A 25,272-nucleotide genomic window follows, 5' to 3' on the forward strand; every position below is an offset into this window, starting at 1 on the left:
GCACGAGCGTTTTCCCGATAGAGTTTCAGTTTCATTTAATTGGTTTAGCCCTGTGAGCCGTTCGGCTCTTGAATCACGTCTATAATAAAACGCCCGTAGGCGATGACGTCACGGAGTGACGGAGTAACGTCATCGCCTACGGGCGTTTTATTATAGACGTGAAGACGTGGGGAGTGACGACATAACGCAACGCACCCCCTCTACGAAACCGTCCGTTCGCTTAATAGCAATGACGTCATCGCACGTTTGCTCTTGACCTACCGCGATGCGATGACGTCACTACGCGTCGCGCGAGCCGCGTCCGATGTGATGACGTCATCGTCGCTATTGGTTTGCCGGTGACGTCACTATGTAAGTGCAGCACTGCAGTTTAAATGCCCGGGGTATGTAGCGGCGGCGCATGCGAGCATTGGTAGACGCGCTTCGTGTTTCCCATTGTGGGGTCGCGTCCCTTGACGGCTCTCAGTATCCACAGACGGGTCACTCTTCCCCCGTCATGGTCGTCATGGTCATCGACAGCCATGATCTGTCCACTGCTGGGTGAACCGAAGGCCTCCATCCATCATCATCATCTCTCTCACGGCCACGTGCTGCGTTAGGACCCGTCCGGCACGAGCTCGTTCCATCGCTCCGTCTCCGCGGTTGGACGTCCTCTCGGGCACTGCGGTGGCTCGGATGTTAACTACCTCGCCTGGTGTGCAGGAGGTCGTGGGTTCGATCCCGACCCTGATGAGATGTTAACTACCTCGCCTGGTACGCAGGATGTCGTAGGTTCGATCCCGACCCTGATGAGATGTTAACTACCTCGCCTGGTGTGCAGGAGGTCGTGGGTTCGATCCCGACCCTGATGAGATGTTAACTACCTCGCCTGGTACGCAGGAGGTCGTGGGTTCGATCCCGACCCTGATGAGATGTTAACTACCTCGCCTGGTGTGCAGGAGGTCGTGGGTTCGATCCCGACCCTGATGAGATGTTGACTACCTCGCCTGGTGTGCAGGAGGTCGTGGGTTCGATCCCGACCCTGATGAGATGTTAACTACCTCGCCTGGTACGCAGGATGTCGTGGGTTCGATCCCGACCCTGATGAGATGTTAACTACCTCGCCTGGTGCACGTGCAGGAGGTCGTGGGTTCGATCCCGACCCTGATTAGATGTTAACTACCTCGCCTGGTGTGCAGGAGGTCGTGGGTTCGATCCCGACCCTGATGAGATGTTAACTACCTCGCCTAGTGTGCAGGAGGTCGTGGGTTCGACCCCGACCCTGATGAGATGTTAACTACCTCGCATGGTATGCAGGAGGTCGTGGGTTCGATCCCAACCTTGATGAGATGTTAACTACCTCGCCTGGTGTGCAGGAGGTCGTGGGTACGATCCCAACCCTGATGAGATGTTAACTACCTCGCCTGGTATGCAGGCGGTCGTGGGTTCCATCCCGACCTTGATGAGATGTTAACTACCTCGCCTGTTGGGCAGGAGGTCGTGGGTTCGATCCTGACCTGATGAGATGTTAACGACCTCGCCTGGTGTGCAGGAGGTCGTGGGTTCGATCCCAACCCTGATGAGATGTTAACTACCACGCCTGGTATGCAGGAGGTCGTGGGTTCGATCCCGACCCTGATGAGATTTTAACTACCTCGCCTGTTATGAAGGAGGTCGTGGGTTCGATCCCAACCCTGATGAGATGTTAACGACCTCGCTTGGCATGCAGGAGGTCGTGGGTTCGACCCCGACCCTGACGCCTGCTGTGTATATGGAACTTGTGTGTCTCTCTCTCTCTCCTCGTGGTCGCGTGGATTTTTCTCCGCTTCCTCCGGGGTTTTCCCTCCACATTTAAAATCAACATCCCGTGGTCAGAGTATTTTGTCTGCTATACGTTTCAACGCGATAAACCACTTCGTTGAGCTTTTATTTGTGGCTAGGTTGCTTTAGAAAAAGAACTACATCGTCTAGCTCAGTGGGCCTTACTTGGTCAAAGAAAAAATGTTTTAATAAGTTAAATCAATTGTATGGCTTCATGCGATCCGATAGACCGATGAGGATCGTCATAAAACACGTCCAGTGTCGGCGGTATGGTCGTGAGGAGCGAAGGAGCCCTTAAACAACGGAGATGAAGGGGCCATGCAGGGTTTGTAGCAAGAGAGGAGACAAAATAGAAAACAATGTTATGCATATATTTCACGAAAATTATTCAGAAACCTCGTGCTGCCGCTACCCAATCCGATGTTGCATTTATCTTGAGCAGCCTGTTGAAGTTGAAACGTGTTCCGCCCTTCATTCATTCATTAAAACCCATACTCTTTGGTTCTTTCGGTGAAGTCACGGCGATAGAAAATTATTACTGGTAGGAACGAAGTGAACCAGCAATAGATTATATCGTCCGTCCGTCCGATGTCCGATTAGGTGTAGCAACATCGCCCCCTACTGCAAACACTTGGCAGGACCCTACAAAAACCTTTAGACTAAGTGATGCTTTCCTGGCTAAGCAAGTGTAACATTCCCTTATAATTCCCTGAGATAGCTTTTAATTAAAAAACCTTTAGACTCAGTGACGCTTTCCTGGCTAAACAAGTGTAACATTCCCTTATAATTCCCTGAGATAGCTTTTAATTAAAACATTTAAATTACAAATTAACTCACAGCGGGCTAAAGCCTACAGCTAGGCCTAAAGCCTAGAACTAGGCCTCAAACTCTCCCTTCGTATCGTACCCCCGCGTGTGTGAAAGGGAGTTAATGTTTAACAATGTTACATTCCCTGATGTTTTTAAATAGAAACATTTACATTTAAAGCTTTTACATTAATAATTATACATTAATAATTAAAACATTTAGATTAAAAATTAACTCACAGCGGCCTAAAGCCTACAGCTAGGCCTAAAGCCTAGAACTAGGCCTCAAACGCTCCCTTCGTATCGTCCGATTAGGTATAGCAACATCGCCCCCTACTGCAAACACTTGGCAGGACCCTACAAAAACCTTTACACTCAGTGAGGCTTTCCTGGCTAAACAAGTGTAATAATACATTATGTTTATATTCTTTGGTTATTCGTTCCTACCAGCCCACCCCGCAGGGACCTGTTAATAGATCACGACGTTTCGATCGCAACAGGTGTGACTTTACCGAAAGAACCAAAGAGTATGGATTCCTGCAGTCACGAATGCTTCAAATCATTAAAACCAGTTGGTTTTAATGACTCGGCAAATGTGTGAAATGGTTAATTTTCTCCATTTACTTATACAGTCCTGAGGTTTTTTTCAACGCCTTTTGCTTTCGCACCTCCGATTGGCAGTGTGTGTGTCTACGTACGGTGCGAAAGAAGTTCAACACATTACGTAACGCTTGTCAAATCCAATTTTTTTTTTTGGGAAAACGAATATGTTGCCATGTGTATCCTTGGTGAAAGCGAAGTGACCTGGCCTGACAAAAAAATGTGTTTTCTTCACAATCTCAGCGTTATTATTATTTCGCATGTGTTTAACCAAGGAAGCCCCGCTGAGTCGATATTATTTTGCAGGCGGGTCCTGCCAAGTGCCCGGAGTCAGGGCATCGATGTTGCTGCTGCTGCCGCTGCTGCTGCCGCCGTATGTAATTCCCACTTGAGTAATTTGCAGGTAATTTTTCAGCATTGGGAGATTTAGGCCAACACCAGTCGTGCTGTGCGTGTGTGTGTGTCTGTCAGCTGTGTGGGGAGCGGTGGTGCAGCGGTTAGCGCGCTGCGCTTTCAACCCGGCGACCCGGGTTCGATTCCCGCTCATGGCCACCACCAGTGACGATTATCTCAACCGGTCCCGGTCCTCCCCTAGGTCGACTCAGCCTCAAATGAGTACCTGGTGCGGTGTGTAAACATCGCTACTGGGGAGACAAAGGCTGTCGGGCATGGTGCTGGCCACCCACCCCCTCGTGTGCCATTTCGGCCTTCAAAGGTGTTCGCTAACAGCACTTTCCCCTACAGTCTGTTAAGGCTATACGGGGATCTTTGTCTTTTTAGCTCTGTGAGGAAACCGGATAACCGAAAGAAAACCCATGCAGATCCAGGGGTGGGGGGGGTAGAACGTGCAGACTCCACAGAGAGGCGCCCGAGTCGGACATCAAACCCATGACCTCACCATGAGGCACGAGTGTTCGCACTGCGCCACCCTGTTTGTCCCGATCAGTGCGCATCTGTGAAGCCTTGTACATCCTTCGCTTGCTTTTCTGAGCGCTTGCGTGGCTGCATCTGCTTGCAACGCGTCGAGGAGCACTTCCCTCACGGTTGTACCGATGTTATCCGCCCACGAGAGGGACGATGATGAGGACTCCGTGTGTTGTTGAAGGCCACCCTTCTTGGACCAGGATTTTGTGAGTCGCACATATCGAGAGTGCTACTCGTACGATAACGCTGTATAGTAATACTCCAGTCGAACCTCCTTTGCCAGTAGCAATTATCAGAGTATTGTTTTTTGTTTGCATTTGACTGCAAGTATTGTGGTTAATGTAAGCATGATTCCTTGCAAAAGGTGTCAGTTTTGTTGCCAGAAAAAAGGGGAAAACCCCTATTAGTATGATAATTCGTTTTTTACCCTTTTATCTGGCAACAAAACGGACACCTTTTTTACCTAGTCTCATTAGGCTGTAAGAAAAGCTGTCTCGGGTGTGGACCAATCAATTTCAAGGACAGTGCATACATTATCATAGTTGTGATTTTGTTTGCATTCAGATCGCAGGTATTGTGGTCAATGCAAACATGACTCCTTGTAAAAAAACTGTATAATAATAATCTGTTTATATTTGAACAGTGTACATTACAGTACGCAAGCCTTTATGTGATATTTATACATTGCAGGGACGCAGTGGTGTTATCCATTGCATCAAATATGTTTTCGTCTTATCAAACAGAGTTCCGACTCGTGGCTGCGGCTAACATAAGTGGCACGATTTTTTGTCGTCGTCCCCCGCACCTCCGATGAACACGGTTTGGCTACGTGCGGTGCGAAAGAAGTTCAACGTGTACCGTACCATGGCGAGTGGCATCTGAACCAAGCCTGGTGCTCGTGGGGCCCCCTCCTATTGCACCCAGTCCACATTGACCGGCGTGGCGAAGTATGGTCATGCTTCAAATTACAATGACCGGCACGGCGTGGAACGAGGCATTCGTCGAGCAGTGGATTGACGGAAGGAGATCAAATTTCGCACCGTAACAACAAAAACATTCAAACGTACACCCAGCTCCAGTGAGAAGTTGTGCAGCAGCGTGACACAACAGTTATTGATTTACATCGTGTTGCATCATGTATCCGTGTTACGGGCCACTTGCTGTAAATCCCATTTCCTCCACTCGCTGACAACAAAAAAACGTGATCCAGTGGTCACGAGGATTGAAACAAACACTGCGCGCAGTGGCAACAGCGAGCCGGGACATTGAGTGTAATGTTGCATTTTCACGTAGTTTGTATAGTTTGTATACGTTGCTTCGCTGTGAATCAACACATCGCCTCGCTCCTAAAGAGGGCAGGCGGTTGGGGGCGATACGGACACCGAAGGGTATGTATGTATCAACATTTGATTCGTGTGTCCCTTTTCTGTTACACACTAAGCTATACACCTTCTTGTGCGTGTATGCTGTAGTCTCTGATACTGGTAGGAACCTCCTGGTTACACCAGCCCACAGGGGATTGTTGTGTCCGTCCGTCGTGCAGGGAGGGGCTGGGTGGGGAGGGGCTGGGTGGGGCTGGGAGGGGCTGGGTGGGGCTGGGAGGGGCTGGGTGGGGAGGGGCTGGGTGGGGCTGGGAGGGGAGGGTGGGGAGGGGCTGGGTGGGGGGTGGGAGTTGTGGGGCTGGGTGGGGAGGGGCTGGTCACCCCGTGGTGCCCTTATAAAACTCAACGTTTAACCTACTCACGCCGGCTTGTGCCCGCCCTCACAGTCGGGCATATTTGCGGAATACACCACGCCGCCGTTGACCCTGGCCATTGACCGAGCAACCCAACGTTCCTACCAGCTCCCTCCGCAGGAATGTGTTTATATTACTGTCGTCATGATCATGGCTGCACAGCGGTGCAGACACGTGGAGTGGCCGCAGCCAGTTCGGTTGTTGCTCTCAGCTCGGTCGTGTATTAACCACCTTGCTGCAAGACGCGAGATCGCCGAGGCAAACGTGTGTTGCATTGTGGGATCTTTTTTTCCAGAATAAGAATAGGTTTTCACAGCTTTCAATGTTGTAGTTTTTAACACCGAAAAAAATGCCAAATATGTTTTACTTTGTGATGAAAACAAAGAACATTGGTCCCTCTCCAAAAGTGGTTGACAGGTGACTTAAAGCTTTCGTGACTGCAGGACGAACGCTTGTGTTGCGATCGAAACGTCGTCGTTTTTTTTGGTTATTTTCTTTGAACCTATCCACGTGACTTTACCGAAAGACCCAAGAATATCGGTGTATCTATGTATTGATATACTACAGATTATAGCCGGGCAGCTAAAATGCAGCAAGTTGGCACAGTGGGGGGTACAGCTGGTGCAACTACCGGTCATCTCAGCCAACCCTTGGCAACTGGGTCTGTCCCAAAACGTCCCATCAGCGAGCCTTCGACACTTTACGTGGCCTCAAAGTAGAAATAAGTTTGCTATTGTTGACTGTTGACCCTTGCATTGACAGTCTTTTATATTTTTCTCGTAAATAATTAATCCTTTTTATTATTTATATCACCTGGAACGTAACATACATATATGGTGACTGTTGGATTTTAGTCATTGTTTCAGTCATAACAAACATTGCTTTTACAATTGCATTGCTCCTTTCTGTAATCACTGTAATTGACTTAAATTCTGGGGTATTAATGATTTCGCTCTGATCTTTTAGTGAACATCTTTGTTTTCATTCAAACTTCCCGAAAATTCAATATTTTGCTTTCAATGTCCTATCCCGCCCAGGAAGTCATTGGCTCTGCCCGCACAATGGGGCGCCACGGTGGCGAGATGTTATCTACCTCGCCTGGTGGTATGCAGAGGTCATGGGTTAAATCCTGATCCTGACGCCTGTATGTTTGGAGTTTGCATGTTTTCCCCATGGCGGTGTGGATTTTTCTCCGGGTCCTCCGGTTTTTCCCGCGACATTTAGAAATGTACATTTAAAGCAGTTGGCTGTTTATAAATTTCCACGTGATAAGCCACTTCGTTGACCTATCATTTGTGGCAAGGTCGCGTCTCAAAAAAAGCTATATATCTCGGCAGGCCTTATCTGGCAAAAAAAAAATAGTAATAAAATGAATGGTCCCCCTTGGCCACTGGACATTGGCCCCTTTGACTACTCACACCTCCATGCGCGAAGAAAAAGTAAAAGTGGAGCCACGCAATTGCTTGGTCACGCCACTGCTGTTGGAAGGGCTTCGTCTAAAGGAAACTCAAGAGACTCCCTCTTGAAGTTACTTTTCCTACCCTTCCATGGTGACCAGATGTCTCCAAAGAGATGGGAGTACACACACTTTACCCCACCACATGCAATGTGCTTATCGACTAACTGGTGGACCCCATTTATACTGTTTTAACACATAGGCTTTCGTGGCCAATATCCATAATATATGTTTATTGGGGTAGATCGCATATATATAAATGTGTCGTTAAACCCGCCACCACCCGACACAGCAAATTAGTGAACAAAACGTCAATTCATTACTAGTACAGCACACCGGTGTGTTGGAGAGTAAATCCACAACGTTTACAATTCGAGTACGACGTTTCGCCGGTAATTACAACCAGCATCATCAGGCGAAAGCCAGAGTTTATACTGCTGGATCGACAGACATGGGTTTTAAAAAAAAATGTGCCAAATTAAATTGCCGCACCAGGAGATCAAATCAGCGACCTCTGTATTGCATGGGCAGTTTGATAACCATTGCACCATGGCGACATTGCACATACCATCAATATGAGCAAATAATTGCAGTGAGTGCATTAACATTTTTACGTGCTGCTTGTTTTTCAAAAGGGGAATGGCTGATGGTGAAGACGACCTTGATTTACACGGTGATGCAACCAGAGCCGGCGCCTCAATTCCTAGGAAAAATACGACTTGGAATGTGGAAAATGCGCCAGGTCATTCGAACGGGCAGCCTCGCTCCGATGGCATCAGCTCCAAAGGAGAAGAGGGGTCAGGTGGCCCCAGACGCAGCTTTACAAGGGCTGAGTACTTTACATTGATCTCCATCGCCAGCGTGGAGTTCACCTCCATGATGACCAACTCGGTCCTGGTCCCATTCTTTCCTGAGGAGGTACGTGCTGCAAAAGGTGGCACCTCGCATGAATATTTAAATTCACGTAAAAAAAATTATTTAAAAAAAACAAAACTTTTTTTTTCAAAATGTCGAAAAATCCGAGTCCATACATTTCTTAGAGCAGTATGCTTCCTCTGTCGGAGAATATCTGCGGAAGATGAAATGTCCTTCAAGTAACCTTTTACCATTTACACAGAAGTCACACTTTTCCACACACTCTGCTATGAGATTGTTGAATGACAGACAAACGATCTCCTTTTTATTCTCAGAACCTGAATTTTGCCAGTGCAATATCACATTTAATGTGACTGCATTGTAATGTAGTCAATTTGAGTCGAAAAGCAACTTGATTTTGGTGGCGATTTTTGTGCAATCCATCGTGACCTGGTTCAGACGACCTACTTGCTACACTACGCTTGAGAATCAAACACAACATCTCGGGAGTGCCAGCCAAGTGCTCTGACCTCTGAGCGACCAAACCATCTTGCTTTTACTTTTTTTCATCCGTTAAAATTGTGATTCAGAACTGCAGCCCTGCTATTTGCCTGCTCGATATACTGCACATATGACGTAACAGTATGCAAGTGAATTTAATCTTCGTACAATTATATGCTACAAGGGGGTTATCGGTGGTGATGCATGAGGTTATTTTATCACAAGGATTATGACCATGGCTACAATATCAAGCTGATGCGTGGCTCTGTCTTCCTAGGCTGCTAAGAAAGGAGCCAGCGAAACGGTGGTGGGACTGATATTTGGAGTGTTTTCCCTCGTTCAGCTCCTCTTTTCTCTTCTGTTGGGAAAATACGTGAGTAGTCGCTATTTGCCGCAGTGTTTTGAATTCTGTCATTAAATTGAGGTGTAAATGTTTGCAGCAACCATTTTGAAAACGTTCTAGAAAAAATACTCTACACAACCCCCAAGAAGAAACAGAGCTGTCGGAAAGACAGCTCTGTTTCTTCACCTGAGGACGGCTGCTTGTGTTGCCAAAACATCGTGATAATTTTATTTTATTGTTTTATTTGTATTATTTTATTATTTCCCATCTACGTGACTTTACCGAAGGAACCAATAATATGAATCCCTGCAGTCACAAAAGCTTTAAATCTAAACGTGTGTAATTTTTTTTATATTCATGGCCATCTTCAACATTCATGGCGATTACAACACTTGCATTTTGATTTAAAGCTTTCGTGACTGCAGGGATTCATATTCTTGGTTCTTTCGGTAAAGTCACGTAGAATGGAAATAATAAAATAATAAAAATAAACATAATAAAATAATTCTCACGACGTTTCGGCCACAACGCAAGCAGCCGTCCTCAGGTGAAGAACATTATGTTTTATTTTTATTATTTTATTATTTCCATTCTACGTGACTTTACCGAAAGAACCAAGAAGATGAATCCCTGCAGTCACAAAAGCTTTAAATCGAAATTTAACCCCCAAATAATCATTTTCATCATCAGCCGTGGTCAGTCCACAGCTGGATGATAGGCCTATGCAAGCCACCATCATCTCTCCGAAGCCTCCGATGTCATAATTTGCCCAACACCTGGACATGGACTGAATTGATCACTCCATCTCCTGGGTGGATGTCCACTTGAATGCGTTCCATTCCTTGGCTACCACTCCATCCACTCTGCCATGCTTGATCATCGGCCTTCATCTCTTCCAGCGACATATCTAACCCCAACAGACTTACTCTTTTGAACTGTTTGAATTTGTTTTTAAGCTGTGTATGTTCCCGAATCAATATGTTTCCCTTTTGCTCATTGTAATTCTAAGCATGCATTTAATGATTTACACACTTTTCAATGGAACAAGACTAACAATTGCAGTTCAGGTGATATAAAAAAACTTGAATGGTGATGCTATGTGGACAGAGAATGTCGATATATTTAACATACATATACTCTGTTGACAGATGGTTAAGATTGGAGTCAAGTTCACGTTTCTCTCAGGACTGCTGGCCTCTGGAACCTGCACAATTCTGTTTGGGTGAGTTTAACACGTGGCAGGCTTTCGCGACCAATATTATTCATAATAAAGGTTTTTTGGTCAGATGGATGTGTCGTAACCCTCCACCACCCGACACGGCCAAACAGTAAAACATGTGTCACGTTTTTCAAAGGACAAAATATTTCACTTCTTTAGCCCACCGGTGTGCTGAAGAGAGAATCAACAGCATTAAAAAATTTGAGTAGTACGACGTTTCGATGATAATTACAATCAGCTTCATCGGGCAAGAATGGTGAACCTCTCCTGTTGCTTCCGGTCTTAAATAGAGCAGCAGCAGGGTGACGTCATCTTCAGCACACCGGTGGGCTAAAGAAGTGAATTATTTTGTCCTTTGAAAAACGTGACACATTTTTTACTGTTTGGCCGTGTCGGGTGGTGGAGGGTTATGACACATTTATAAATAACGCGATCTGACCCAAAAACCTATATTATGAATGGGTGAGTTTGTTGCCCAGCCAAAGTCTATAGTGGATTTATTACAAGTCCTCTTTTCTTTAGCTTAATGTTTGCCAATACCATTTGTCTATTGAGTTTTGTCAGCAAGATGTAGCCTCAAATGGACACGTGGAGTCACCTACAATGTGATTCCCTTAAAGTACAAGTTAGAGCTTTTGTTTTTAACATTTACATTTTCCTATGAAGCTGGGTCCCCTCCCTTGACGTAGCTATCGAGTGTGCAGGGATTTCAACTTGTACCAGGCACCAGGCATCACGGGCCTTGGAGACCCAGATCCCTGGCTGTGGAGAGGAGGGGAAATTGGACAGGGGGCCTTTGGTCCCGTTGCCATGTATGTATGTATGTTGAACTTCGTTTGCACCGTACATAGCCAACTGTGCTAATCGGAGGTGCAGGGGAAGAACCACAAACTAAACATAAAAAGCAGTTCATCTTCTTGGTTCTTTCGGTAAAGTCACGTAGAAGGAAAATAATAAAATAATAAAAATAAAACATAATAAAATAATTCTCACGACGTTTCAGCCACAACGCAAGAACAGGTCTGTCGAGAAGGCAGAGTCTGAATTTCAGACTCTGCCTTCTCGACAGACCTGTTCTCCACCTGAAGACGGCTGCTTGCATTACTTGCTGCTTGCGTTGTGGCCGAAACGTCATGAGAATTATTTTATTATGTTTTATTTTGATTATTTTATTACGTTTTATTTTTATTATTTTATTATGTTTTATTTTTATTATTTTATTATTTCCCTTCTACGTGACTTTACCGAAAGAACCAAGAAGATGAATCCCTGCAGTCACGAAAGCTTTAAATCGAAAAAAACAAAATGCAGTTCATAACGAATCCTCCGCGTCTGCGTGCAGACTCCTAGACGAGGCCCCGAGCGGCAGGATCTTCATCGCCCTGTGCTTTCTGCTGCACGGCGTGGACGCCGTGGGCTGTGCGGCCTCCATGACTGCGTCCTTCACCATCTTGATGTCGATGTTCCCGCACAACATCTCCACGACCATCGTGAGCACTAAATAATCCCGCTTCCCGTTTCAGACTCAACTTTGTCCGTTTAGGGCTCACAAGGGACAAACGCAAGTGTTGTATTCTTGGTTTTTTCGGTAAAGTCACGTAGAAGGGAGATAATAAAATAATATAAAACAATAAAAATATATTATTTTATTATCTCCCTTCTACGTGACTTTACCGAAAGAACCAAGAATATGAATCCCTGCAGTCACGAAAGCTTGAAATCAAAATGCAAGTGTTGTAATCGCCATGAATGTTGAAGATGGCCATGAATATTTAAAAAATTACACACGTTTAGATTTAAAGCTTTTGTGACTACAGGGATTCATATTCTTGGTTCTTTTGGTAAAGTCACGTAGATGGGAAATAATGAAATAAAAATATTACAATAAAATAAAATTATCACGACGTTTCGGCCACAACCCAAGCAGCCGTCCTCAGGTGAAGAAACAGAGCTGTCTTTCCGACAGCTCTGTTTCTTCACCTGAGGACGGCTGCTTGTGTTGCTGCCGAAACGTCGTGAGAATTTAATTTTATTATGTTTAATTATTTTATTATTTCCCTTCTACATGACTTTACCGAAAGAACCAAGAAGATGAAATTACACACGTTTCTTTTGGCGTTATTGTGCAAGCGTCGACATTTTTTCATCTTTTACGAAGCTACGTTCACAATTATGCTGAGATCGGGCGCATCCCAGGTGATTTGGTCAGAGAGGGTTACGCACGCGGATCACATGCATGTGTGTGGTCAATGCCATAGCCCCGTGTGAGTAGAAGCCCCACCGGTGTCCCCTTCGGCAGGGCTTCCTGGAGCTCCTCGCAGGGCTGGGCTTGGTGATGGGTCCTCCTCTGGGCGGGTTCCTGTATGAGGCGTGGGGCTACAGGATGACTCTCATAATTGTCGGCGTCTTCATGTTGCTCACCATCCCCGTCATCCTCGCCGCTCTGCCTCCGCAAGGTGCCTGGTCGCATCTCCTCTCGTCAGATCGTGATCTCACTTTTCAATGAAATATTGTATTGCTATGTTTCTCCAAAACGCCGCACTGCGGTACATTCCAATTGCGGGACTGGCGCCTTGTAATGAGTGCGCGTCTCTCCCTCTCTCACAGTGCTGGTGGGGAGCAGTGGTTCGTTCATACGGCTCCTGTCACTGCCCTCTGTGATTGTCGTGGCATTGCTCATCTGCTGCGTGGACTCATCGATGGGATTTTTCGATCCCAACATCTCGCTGTTCCTCTTTGAGCAGGTGAGAACACGCCGCTTCAGCTCCTGAACATTTGGTGGAATGCAGTCCACCTAGGTCAGGAGTTTGTTTTACTCGTCTCCATGTCCATTTAAAAAACAATGTTACTTCATCACTGGATGAAGGCCGACCCATGCCACGGGGGTTATGGGAGCTATTTGACGGCACTTCACCATGCTTGGTCAGCGCGGGTTGATGGCGGGGAGCGTGGATGTGGAAGTATGGGGCCGTCCATAAATGAAGTCTCGCACCTGGGGGAGGGGGGGTCAGACATTTATGATGATGTATGACAATGGGGGGGGGGGGGGGGTTGAGAAATGTGACGTCACCTAAAAACTTTAAATAAATATAGACAACACGTTCTACTTAATTAAATAGACTTTTTAATAAATGTTTTCTCCTACAACATCAGAGTGCAGCGCCACATTAAATACGCACTACAATGACAATAGTTTAAAGCGATTTGAAGCATGTTTTTTACTTTTTTTTTGGGGGGGGGGGGGCGGGGCAGAGCTTTGTGCCGTCATATTTGAGGGGGGGTCTGTGACGAAGGGGGGGGGGGGTCAAAAATCGTCCAAAATCGCGTGACCTCATTTATGGACGGCCCCTATGACAATCAAGTACAATGGTGGATGTTGTTCTCCTGGCCCTCTGCTGCCCGCCGCGTAGTCCCTGAGCAGCCTGTGACAACCATGGTGGCTAGCCACGAGCCAGGCTCAATCCGGTTTAGCTTCTGAGATTTGAGGAGGTCAAGCAAATTCTTGGTGGTTTGGTGATTTGGTCATAGGCTTGTTTTTATCTTCAAATTTGAAAACAAATAATGCGTCTGTGAACTAATTTTTCTTCAGCATCCAAGCATTCAGATTCTTCTAGTAGCAAACCCTGCAGAGGTTTCACCTTCACCGAGTATATTCAGCAGAGTGTGGTCCATTACGCAAATACCGCTCTACAACTTAAAGTTATACGTGACAATAATACATGAACACTCAGTCCCGAAACATTTGTTGCGGAAACTTGCACTCAAAATACATGTGTGCTGCCTCTGTGATTTATCGGTAATTCAATGGTAAGTGAATGAAATGGGGTATGTTTAATAAGAAACGAGAAATATGTGTAGTGAAATGTGATTAAATGGGAATTAGTTGATGTTGATATGGCTGAGAGCTTCTATCCGGTGACATCATACTCAACATCTGTGAAAAAGAACTTCATAGCTCATCGGATTTCTCCAATCTAAAATTGTGATTTGGTATTTAATCACATCTCCAGAAGTTCCCATTGTTGTTGCCTTTCACAGTTCAATCTGAGCTCTGGGAAGATTGGACTCGTCTTCATGAGCCTGTGCATCTCATACTCTGTGAGCTGTCCTGTCGTGGGCTACGTCAGCGACCGCAGACCTGTGAGGAGGCACAACGAGCCACTCCACTCGGCTCTTCCGGACAGTTCTTTTACAGAGACAATTTTGCGTGCACAGCCACTGACCATAATTCGCCATCGCAACAGCCGCGTGCGGTCTAAAGTCTGCCTTGCGTAAATGACTTGGTAAAATAAAGGCGGTTTACACCGTCCCACAGCAAGGTGTGGATGTTGAACTTCTTCTTTTGCACCGTATGTAGCCGACCCTGCTAATCGTATCGGAAGCAAGAGCATTCCAGACGGCTGCAGAAGCGCATCTGAAAGCACACAATGCAGTGACCATCTTTAGCATAGTAAAGCCCCAATTTAAGATGACTGGGTGGCTTAAAAACTGCCCTTGAGAGTGCTTTGTGCGAGCACTGCTGAGATCCTGGTTAAAGCGCTTATCTGCTGTGATGCGGAGTTTGACTGTCGCCCCAAGCTTATATTGCTTCTTTTGGGGCACTGTACACTAAAAAAGTTAAGCACAATTCAAAGCATTATTCAGACTCAAGTGAGGTGCCCCTGCGTTGCCAGACATCATGTTGATGCAGAATTGCAGTTATTTTGGATCACATTTATCATTGGAAAAAGTATCCCTTTAATCATGGGGTGATCACAAGTGTCCCTGGGAGCAAACAAGTGTTGGGCATTGCCCATCTTAGATGCCAGCTCTGGGTCAATAATGAAATTTCAACATTTTTTATGACAGGAGTCGGTAGGACAACCACCGTTGACTTCCCAAAATTTGTACTTATTTTATCAACCACCACAGGCGAATGATGATTAGCTAAATTGATCCCTGACCGGGATGGGAACGCACAAGCGTTTGGTTGTGTGAGCCTATTTGTGCCACCCTTCCTTTTGGCTTTGTTGTTTATTTTGCAGCGATGGATGAGATGCATGATGCTGGCTGGAGCTTTTGTATCCGGTATCTGCTTCTGCTTGTTGGGCCCTGTTCCCATCCTGCACATCCACACGTGAGGATGACGTCAGTCACTACACCACCTGCACATGGCACCTGATAGTGGAAAGACTAAAACGGATTTTTGTCTGGTTTTCAAATCGGATATGTGGGCTGCTGTTGCCTGAGCTACCACAACAGCTATGGAGCTGTTGCGATCACGATGTTGTCGTGCTCTTCACTTGTTTCACAGTGGTGGTACCATTATACTATTGCTATGGTGCTCTTGTAGTATTCTTGCTATGATACTGTTGTGTTGTTGCCTTGGTGCTTTAATGTTGTGTTGTGATTTACCATTATGGTGATGTTGTGGTGGCATCAGTCAGCTGTGGCTCGTGGTGGTGGTGCTGGCCGTGCTGGGTGTTTCCATCGCCACAGCCATCGTCCCCACATTTTCGGAGATCCTCCTCATGGCCACGTAAGTCCCATTTGTTTGCCATCCGGGCACGGTGCAGCCCAGTGGGTTTGAGTTTCACAAATCTCTACGTGGTCCACCAACCATGTGGTTGTGCACCACTATTCTGGCGATACAATATTTACAATTATTATACTGACAAAAAAATAGGCAATAACACCGACCGTTGTTTTACTCTCACCGATTATTTTGCTTTCAGTAACAATGGCTTTGAAGTGGGGCTGGGCACGCTGGGGTTGGTGTCCGGTATCTGCAATGGCTTGATGTCTTTCGGGTGAGTATGGCCAACATCAGAATCAGAAGCATATTTCCCGAGTTAGCAGGTTACACAGGGCTGTGCTAGCGTGAAGGGTAGACGTTCACTCCAGCAGGGCTTCTCAACTGGGCTGTATACACTCGGAGGTAGTGGCATTGCTCAGGGCTTCTCATCTCGGCTCTATCGACTCGTAGGTCGTGGCATTGATCAGGGATTCTCATCTCGACTCTAGCAACTTGTAGGTAGTGGCATTGCTCAGGGCTTCTCAACTGGGCTGTATGTATTCGGAGGTAGTGGCATTGCTCAGGGCTTCTCATCTCGGCTCTATCGACTCGTAGGTCGTGGAATTCCCCTTGCGTCTGCACTGGGGGCCCAGGTGCCAGGCTACGAATAAGGCAGGAAAGTTGACAGGGCGCGGTTCCATTCTTTGCACCAGGGCCCATTCATTGCCATCCATGCTTGGGTGCTGCCCACAGGGTCCACTGGCATCATTAGGGGCCAAGGGGTCTGCTTCAGGGGCCACCACAAAGTGCAAAGAAATCTCCAAAAGAAAGTCCACTCTGCCATGCAGAACCCCCTTGAAGAAGGGTCTTGAGATTAGGTGAGGGTTCCCAGGGATACATTTTCTAGGTAGGTAGGTGTTCATTTATTAAAACAAATCGTTACACTTATTATACTACCCTCACATTGTGCACGTAATAGTTGATTTTATTTAACTCAAACTCTTCCATTAGGCTGATGGTCAGAATTATAGGGATTGCACAAACAAGACACGAGATGGCAGAGTACATACAGTACAAATACGACTGGTAGTAGACCATCGAGGAAGACAGGACAGTAATAAAAATAGAAATATTCCAAAATGGGGAGTACAGACAAATTGCAACCCCTGAAATGCAACATATCGTGCATCTAGATTAAATAATTTCTTTACAGCTGCTTTTTGTGTTTAGTTTGTTGTCCTTCCCCCACACCTCAAATTATCACGGTTGGCGACATACGGCGCGAAAGTGGTTCACCATTCATATGATCATCGTTGTCGTCAGTCAGTTTGCGGTTGAATGAAAGACACTTCGAGCCTTCGCCATCTTTCGTGGTCCTGCGATACAACAATGAACCTATCACTGACAAAAGAGCTGATTTCATTGCTCCAACTCTGTGGTGGATATGCTCCTAGGCACATTGAAGCGTAGCTTACCTAATGACATGAAATTAAAATCTCAGATGCGTGTTGTGCAGTGATGGCTGCCTTCCTTGTGGACCTCAGGAACTTCATAGGCCCCACGCTGGGCGGACTCCTCGATGACTACGTGAACTTCAAGTGGGCCGCGACCATGGAGGGGCTGCTCTTAATCCTTGCGGTGAGCCACCGGTGGGGACACATCACTCCAGACTCGCACGGAACATCTGAGAGCAGCCACCATCGCACCTCTGTGAATGAATGGTGCCAGTCAGTTCACAGTTTATCAAATGAGTGTGCATTTAATTAATTGATTTCCCAAATATTATTAGAAATGTTTTATTGACTTAGAAGAGATTCAGAAATGCATAATGCTGTATAGATGGCCCGAATGTGGATGGAACAGCTGGTCATTCGGTCCAAGGTTAAAAACTCAGTTATTTTTTGTAAAATAGTAATAAAAATGTACAGCCTTTGTCAATCCACCGCTGGATGAAGGCCTCCCCATGTCGTGTCGTTCATGGGGGTTGTTTGACCATACTTCATGCTGGTCAGTACAGGTTGGATAAAGGATGGGGCCAGGTAAGATATCCCTCGCCACTGGTGTTATCTGTAGTTGGGAATCGGGTCACTGGGTTTATGCAGCCGGGTGGTTGTGGCTTTGCACGTGGCTAGGAAACTAGCACTGGACAAATTAACCTTATGGCGGTACCCCGGGGTACCATAGTACCCCGGCTCTCGCATAATGTCCGTGATGCAGTCATCTTTAGTCTGTTGATTGTTGGCGATGCAGCAATCGACTCATCTCGATGCGTTGTACACGATGCACTATGGTGCATACGAGCATTCAGGGTTTCAGAGCAATCGTCCTCGTTGCGTTTCGACTTCGCGGAGTAACACCACTGATTTCGGATTGATTGGTACCCCAGTCGTGGAGTGAAGTACACCCCTGGAAGAAATGGTGTCCCAGAAATAAAATATTTAATTGCCTCGGCCATTTTGTATTATTGGTACCGCCATAAGGATCAAATGACAAAATGTTGCGAGACTTCCTGTAGGCATCGAGGTGCAATACCATGGCTTGCCAGCAGGTTGAGGTACAGCAAAGTGTGGATTGATACCAACTGTCTGCTCTGTATGATATAAAACAGTTTTCTCCTTTGAAAGGTCCATGGGCCACTGGTGGCACCTGGTGGTCTTTAGTGTGGCCCCTGACGTGCAGCCCACGACAATACACAAAAGTGAAAACACCTCCCCATCATCATCGTGCTGCTGTCAAACCCCAATGCTTTTAAATGTGGCGGCCCTCACACTGATGATGTCTTATTGGCGAAAGTGAAAATTAGTGAAGACCACTGGTATAGAGGGTTGCCCTCTCGCAAACATGGATTTTCTCCTGGGCCTCCGGTATCCTTCCACATGTGTAGTGACATTGCGGATGTCACTGTGTCATGCCGGCCCTAGAGAGGCACGGCGTGCGATGTATTGACATCTCGGGCACCACTCACATGTGGGTGCAGTACCGGCCCTGGAGGGGCTCGGTGAGCGCTGACTGCGTGCAGTGCCGACCCCTACAGGATAGGGAGGGAGAGTGTCGGTCACAGGGAATTGGGATTACGATATGCCGTGGTACTCTGGTTCACCCCAGAGGACACGTGACCGGTTAAGTCTACACAGGGCCCCCAGGTGGGGGCTAGGGGTGGTCACGTGTCAGGATCGAGATCCTGCTCGAGGATTCTGGAAGGTGGGCGTGGCTAAGGGCGGAGCCAGCCACGCCACAGAGGATATAAGCCGCCGGGTCCCCGAGAGGGACCGGCTGCTGTTGTTCATCCTGAAGAATCTACATTCTACGTCCTACAGAGTCTCCAACATGTGGACCTGGACCCAAGCTGTGGTCTGGTCCGTTGTAGCTAGTTACCGTGTAATTAGTGCAGTTAGCCTGGTGGTCCACCACCATAGGCTATTACAGTGTTAAGGGGCAGTTACCCCGTGTGTTGGTGTTAATAAATGTGTTGCCTCCAAAGAGTACGTCTGCGACTCAGTTGAATTCACTACACGTGTGTAAACACTAATTAGCTTAAAGCATCTTAATATATAGAGAATTGCAGCGCAATTGTTGGTGCCGGCTTACCGCCTGGCATCCTTCCAGCTTGGTCTATGGTTCTTCAGCGATTGTGGGATACAACTTGCATGAACGACTCTATATAAAATGAATCCTTATATAGATACCATACTGTGATAACCACTGTGACACCTTTGATATAATGCACACTACAGTATTCATATTTTTTGTTCTTTTAGGTAGAATATTCCAAGTGAGCATTTGTGTAACATGCACATTTTACTTTTTGGCTTTTGATTAATGACACTGTGTAACACAAATTTTGTTCCTGGGTAGTAAGTGTTATTTTTTAATTGCTTATGCCTAAAAAGTATAGAAAATGTCTTATTCCCCACAAACTTTGCTTTTGTGACCAGGACAGTGATATTTTGAAATGTACCTATTTTCAATGAGGAAACGTGCGAATTTGTGTCTTGTCGTTCACATAAAGTGAGAAAAAAACAACATGTGAATAAAAATATACATGTATTAATACTAAAGTAATACAAAAATGACTACAAAAGATTTAGAAGCGAGTAGTTTTCGAGATTTACGATTATACTGTAAATCACTTTCACGAATCAGCCCCCAAATGTAGTCTCCCATCATGTTCTCGTTATACTGTCCTTGGTAGCGGTATTCAAAGTCCAGTATATCCTGGTGGAAGCGCTCGCCTTGCTCCTCCGAGTACGCTCCCATGTTTTCCTTGAATTAATCAAGATGAGCATCAAGGATATGGACTTTGAGGGACATCCTACAGCCCATTGTGCCGTAGTTCTTCACCAGAGTCTCAACCAGCTCCACATAATTCTAGATTTGAAGCTTTTTTGTTTTTATTTTATTTTATTTTCATTAATTTTGATGTTTTACCTACGTGACTTTACCGAAAAAACCTAAGAATACAGCTCCACATAGTTTTCGACCTTGTGATTGCCCAGGAAGCCACGAACCATTGTGACAAAGCTGTTCCAAGCCGCGTTCTCCTTACTAGTGAGCTTCTTGGGGAATTCATTGCACTCCAGGATCTTCTATATCTGTGGTCCGATGAAGACACCGCCTTTGACCTTTGCCTCAGGTTAGGGAAGAAGTATTGAAGGTACTTGAAGGCTGCCGACTCCTTATGAAGGCTCTGACAAATTGTTACATAAGGCCCAATTTGATGTGCAGTTGTGGCATCGGCACCTTCCGGGGGTCGACCAGTGGCTTTCACTTGACGTTGTTCCTCCCCACAGAGAACTTGGTCCGCTGTGGCCAGTCCCACCTGTGGTAGTGCGTCTTAGTGTCCCTGCTGTCCAAAAGGCAAAGTTAGCAGGGAAACTTGGTAAAACCGCCTTGGAGACCCGTCAGGAATGCCACCATTTTGAAGTCTCCGATGACCTCCCAGCCGTACTCATCATACTTCAAGGCGTCCCAGCAAGGTCTCGATGCTATTTTAATCTTCTCTGAGGTGCACCGAGTGAGCCAGGGGAAGAGACGGGTACTTGTTACCATTATGGAGCAGCACGATTTTGAGGCTCCTGGAAGAGCTGTCAATCAAGAGGCGCCAGTCATTCTGGTTACAGATGATTCCGATTGCCTCGAACAGACTGGTCACATTGTGGCAGAAGCAGAGCCCATCTTGACAGGTGAAGAAGCTGCAAAAAGATTGGTGACGCTTCCTCTGATCTGCGACTTGCACACTTTCATCCAACAAGTTCCACTGCTTGAGCCTAGACATCAAAAACTCGGCATTGGACTTGGTGAGATCAAGATCTCTGATCAAGTCGTTGAGGTCTTTTTGGTTGGGGTAGTATGGGTTTCTCTCCTCAGCTCCACCTCTGAAATTGTCATCTGGATCTACAACGTCTTCCTCGCTCTCTGACTTGCTGCTCTCTTCTAAAGACGGCTGCTCTCTCTCCGGAGGAGTGGGTACAGGGAGTTCATGGCAGTGTGGCACCAGGGCGATGGATGAAGGAAGGTCCGGATACGTGATGGCAAGTGCATTCTTGCCAGTCCGACGTTTGGAAGAGTCCACCATGCAGAAGTAGCAGTTGCTTGAGTGGTCAGTGGGTTCCCACCAAATTCTTGGACCATCCTACAAAAATACATTTATTTCACCCATGACTAATGTTTAAGAGATTCTCGCAACATTTTTCATGTATGATATATTTTTTCAATAACATTGAACATTGTAAAACATTTAAAAATTAAAAGCTTTTACAAATACATTTTTTTTTTACAAATTTGATAACATAAAATTCCGAGCAACAATTGTTCATCTTACCTTCCAGAGTTTTGTTGCATTGCTCGCAGGTGAAATGAGGTGCCCAGGGTTTGTCTTGGTCCCCGACAGGCATATCGTAATATGCCTTGTAGGCCTCACACATCTTAACAGATGCTTCCACAGAGTACTTTTTCACTCTTGTCTTGATAAATTGTACGCAGATATAGCAAAATGCGTCTGCCGGATGCTTGCATATTACTGGAAACTTGTAGACTATTCTAGAAGTTACTCCAAGTTTACTCAGCATTGAATAAATCTGGAATGTTCTGGAAAATAGGTAAATTTCTAAATATCACTGTCCAGGTCACAAAAGCAAAGTTCGTGGGGAATAATAGCCATTTTATGTCCCTTTGAGGCATAAGCAATTAGGAAATAACACTACCCAGGAACAAAAAATAAAAAAATAAACTGTTACACAGTGCGATTCAATATGTTCTTTCACGTAATGCCTTACCCGCGAGTCAGCGTGTAGTTTTGAGATGTAAATGCAATGGGTGGGCGAGGACTGGGTTGGATGAGTTGATTTCCCCACCAAGTTGGCAACAGTAAAGGAAACTGTTGAGACATTACTCGGGCTGTCGTGAACAACACACAACTGGCTACACTTTGTAGTACATCACTGCGGTCTGTCTGTGATTGTAACACTCTTTTCAATTATTCTATTCCAGGCATTCCTCATGCTTGCATTTTACAGCTACGAGTGCATCAGTGAAAACAGGTATTTGCACAGTGGTTTGAGCACGCTGGCCTGCTATCACAGGGTTTTTATTTAATTTCCCAGCCACGTCCGCTCCTGTGTAGCCAGCCAACTACACAGGGAGCGTATCGTAGTCACAGAAGTTACCCAGGTGTATATTGTCACTCGTTCAGTTATCAGTGAGTCGGTGGACTTTATGCACAATGTACATTTAACTGAACAAGACGGTGTCTCTGAGAGCGACATTACACATGTATCCAAATTACATAGAGACTGCCTCCATTGTGAAAAATGTGGAATTTTCACCACTGCCTGACATCTGTCAATGGGAATGGGCACTACACCCTTAAAATATGTCCCCACTGGGTACACCATATCCAGTACACCTCTCAGCTATAGCTGTGGCTACTAGTTCTCTACCTACTCCAGTCTACCAGCAAACCTGCAAAAAATATTCAGTGAACAATTAAGCCCTGTGAATAACCAAGTTGCACCACGCTCGCATTGTTGCGAGTGCATTTCACACATCCCGTGTCCGCTTCTGTTACCACGTTCTCTGCAGGCACCGCCAGACAGAAGAGCTGCTCGGCGATGTGGAGGAGGCCACCAGACCCCTGCTGTCCTAGCGCTGGGTGGAGTTGGACTAGCCAAGCATCGGCATTCAACGTGCGAAGGGGGGCAGTGCAATCGCGGTCAATTGCGCCAGCATTAGCACACGGCACTCATTGCAAGCAAAAGAGGTGGATTGAGAAACTTGGCAAGGGAGAGGGTGGTTCTGAAATTTCAAGATTTTTAAATGGGGCCCTAAATTGAGAATAGTAATAATGAAATCTATTTACTTTTACTGGTAAATATCAATAAAATACTCATCAAATTTTTGGGTTTTCAAGGTGCCACCCCTTTGGATCCACCACTGATGCAAGCAAGAACACATTATAAACGTGTAGAAGTGGAAAGGTGGCTCACAGGTGATAGTGCTGGGCTGGAACCGTTGTGAACCTATTTTCGATTCTAGGCAGCTGCCACCATTAAATCAAAGTGCAATAAACTGGTAGTCTTCGCCCAGTCACCACGAATTGCACACAAAAAACAGCACGGTAAATTAAATTCTGCACTTAACGTTGAATGCCAGCACTGAGCTGATTATTGGTTTTACTGTCATGCGATGAGCATTACTCTGTCCCCTACTCTGTTAACCAGAGGTCATTTTAAGGGACCGAGAGATCCGAGTGGATTCTTCTAATCTTGAAAAAATGCAGGTTGCACATTTTGGGAGAATTGTTGGGAAAATACCAAATGAAAATTAGTATTGAGATTCAAGTGTTCCTGCACTGTCAGACATGTTGATGGAGAATTGCAGAATTGTTGTCCGTGTGCAAAATTGTACAAATGTGCATGACAAAATAATCTCATCACCATTATTATTGCATGATGTTTATCATAAACAGTAAGCGGCTGCCAAAAATGTTAACCTCCAGATTACATTTAAACTACTGTACAGTGTTGATGATGGTCATCTCTTTTTGTTTGTGCCTGTACACCAGTGCAGTCCCAGACAGTATATTTATTTTTAATCGTGCACAAATCACATCAGAATCAAGTGAAAATATATTGAGATATAGTGGAATTTTTTAACTCGATAAGGAATTGGAAACAAACATCCCAAGTTCGGAATCTCATGAAATCATGAGATGAAGGTTGATGTTTTTGTGAATAAAGGAAAATTGTTTGAACTTTTTGAGAGGAAATGCCACTGAGACCACTGATTTTAAGACTTAACTTTTTTATTTGCCTTAATCGGAACGGTTTTACCACCTCTTATGTATCGAAGAATATTTGTGCCTTAGATTTCTCAGAAATGTGAAAAATACTGAAACAAATTTAAGCTGGCTGTAGCATATCCATTATTCTGTTCACATGTGTTGTAATATATTTACTATGTATTGGACTACAAGTTTGTCGGTTGCACTGTTTTAAAAGTACAGCATGCTTAAGCTAATGGTACCTTGTCTGAGGCACAGGCTGGAAACCTTAACTGGCTCGAATGCTAAAACAAGTCTTTAATGTACGAGGAACATCCTGATGGTAATTAACAATATTTGTTCATCAACTAACAACATATGACCGTCTAACAAAAGGCTTGTGAATTTAACGTGTGAAAACGTCAGGAAGCAGGTCAAATTATTTGAAGATGGTAATAGTGGAGACATTGTCGTTAAATCCAGCAGTGGCAGATGACTCCAACAATTATGCAGAGCGGAGGAAATCATTCGTACTATCGTTGCAAATTGGTCACCATACTGTCAGGACTATCTCATATATTGGCGTATCATTATATATGTGGATAGTGTTTGATTGAGTGTGGCTATGCAAGTCGTGGGCCTGGTGGAGGCACTTCCAGTTGAGCCTCTCAGATATTTGGTAGCCTTAACAAAAAATCAACAGTTAAAGCCCCATTTATTTCACACAGTATACGGCCGTGTTTCTGTTAGTGGGGAATATATTGCGTGTATTTATGGAATCGAAAGTAAGTTTAAATGTAAATAAAGTTCCTTTCAAAGTGATATCGTTCAAACACTTTAAAATTCTTTGCATTGTTTGTCATCTTCACATGTCTCATCTGATGTTCTATTCTACGCTACGTTGCTGTTATTGTAATGATAGAGTTTAAAACTCAATAAAGACGGTGTAGTATAGAACACACCATTAAGAGACATGGACTGGATGAAGACCTCCCCGTGCCGGCCATGTGGATTGGTGACTAGGGGACTCGGGACCAACTCAGATGTAAGCCGTGGCACTGAACTCAGCCGGATTCAGAGTGCCGTGCGCATCTAAGAGCATAACATTAACTTAAAATTTTGACAAAAAAATGACACTAATCAATTTTCAGGTCCAGCCAAAAAAAACCCATTGCAATAAGTCAAAAGTGTTTATTTCGTGGGATATAATAGCCGCGCCGAATGAACACGGACTATCCACCACTGCTCCCACGTCCAGGGCAATGCTTTATACCAGCAG

General features: G+C 45.5%; 1 protein-coding gene across 4 annotated transcripts; it reads left to right on the forward strand.

Annotated features, from left to right (window-relative positions):
- Positions 1–292: 292 nt before the first annotated feature.
- Positions 293–24,815, forward strand: LOC144717821 (MFS-type transporter SLC18B1-like). 4 transcript variants are annotated; one of them, XM_078593496.1, is made up of 14 exons: positions 293–351; positions 7,957–8,239; positions 8,955–9,050; positions 10,169–10,242; positions 11,582–11,729; positions 12,539–12,695; positions 12,847–12,983; positions 14,278–14,379; positions 15,264–15,355; positions 15,662–15,757; positions 15,954–16,028; positions 17,278–17,371; positions 22,223–22,272; positions 22,814–24,815. In XM_078593496.1, coding segments are annotated over exons 1-14 (1,470 nt in total). In that variant the 5' UTR covers positions 293–349; the 3' UTR covers positions 22,878–24,815. The 4 variants fall into 4 exon arrangements, with proteins under 4 accessions (XP_078449622.1, XP_078449625.1, XP_078449624.1 ...); XM_078593499.1 differs by lacking the exon at positions 293–351 and adding an exon at positions 906–1,107; XM_078593498.1 differs by lacking the exon at positions 293–351 and adding an exon at positions 1,480–3,609.
- Positions 24,816–25,272: the final 457 nt, after the last annotated feature.

Source organism: Lampetra planeri, chromosome 4, assembly GCF_965212315.1.
Source record: "Lampetra planeri chromosome 4, kcLamPlan1.2.h2, whole genome shotgun sequence".
Taxonomy (NCBI): domain Eukaryota; kingdom Metazoa; phylum Chordata; class Hyperoartia; order Petromyzontiformes; family Petromyzontidae; genus Lampetra; species Lampetra planeri.

Bases quoted from the DNA above. Each gene is read 5' to 3' on its own strand.
- LOC144717821 (XM_078593496.1), top strand. The intron at 15,758-15,953 runs GTAAGTCCCATT...TTTTGCTTTCAG, and splicing joins GAGATCCTCCTCATGGCCAC to TAACAATGGCTTTGAAGTGG. The intron at 16,029-17,277 runs GTGAGTATGGCC...TGTGGACCTCAG, and splicing joins AATGGCTTGATGTCTTTCGG to GAACTTCATAGGCCCCACGC.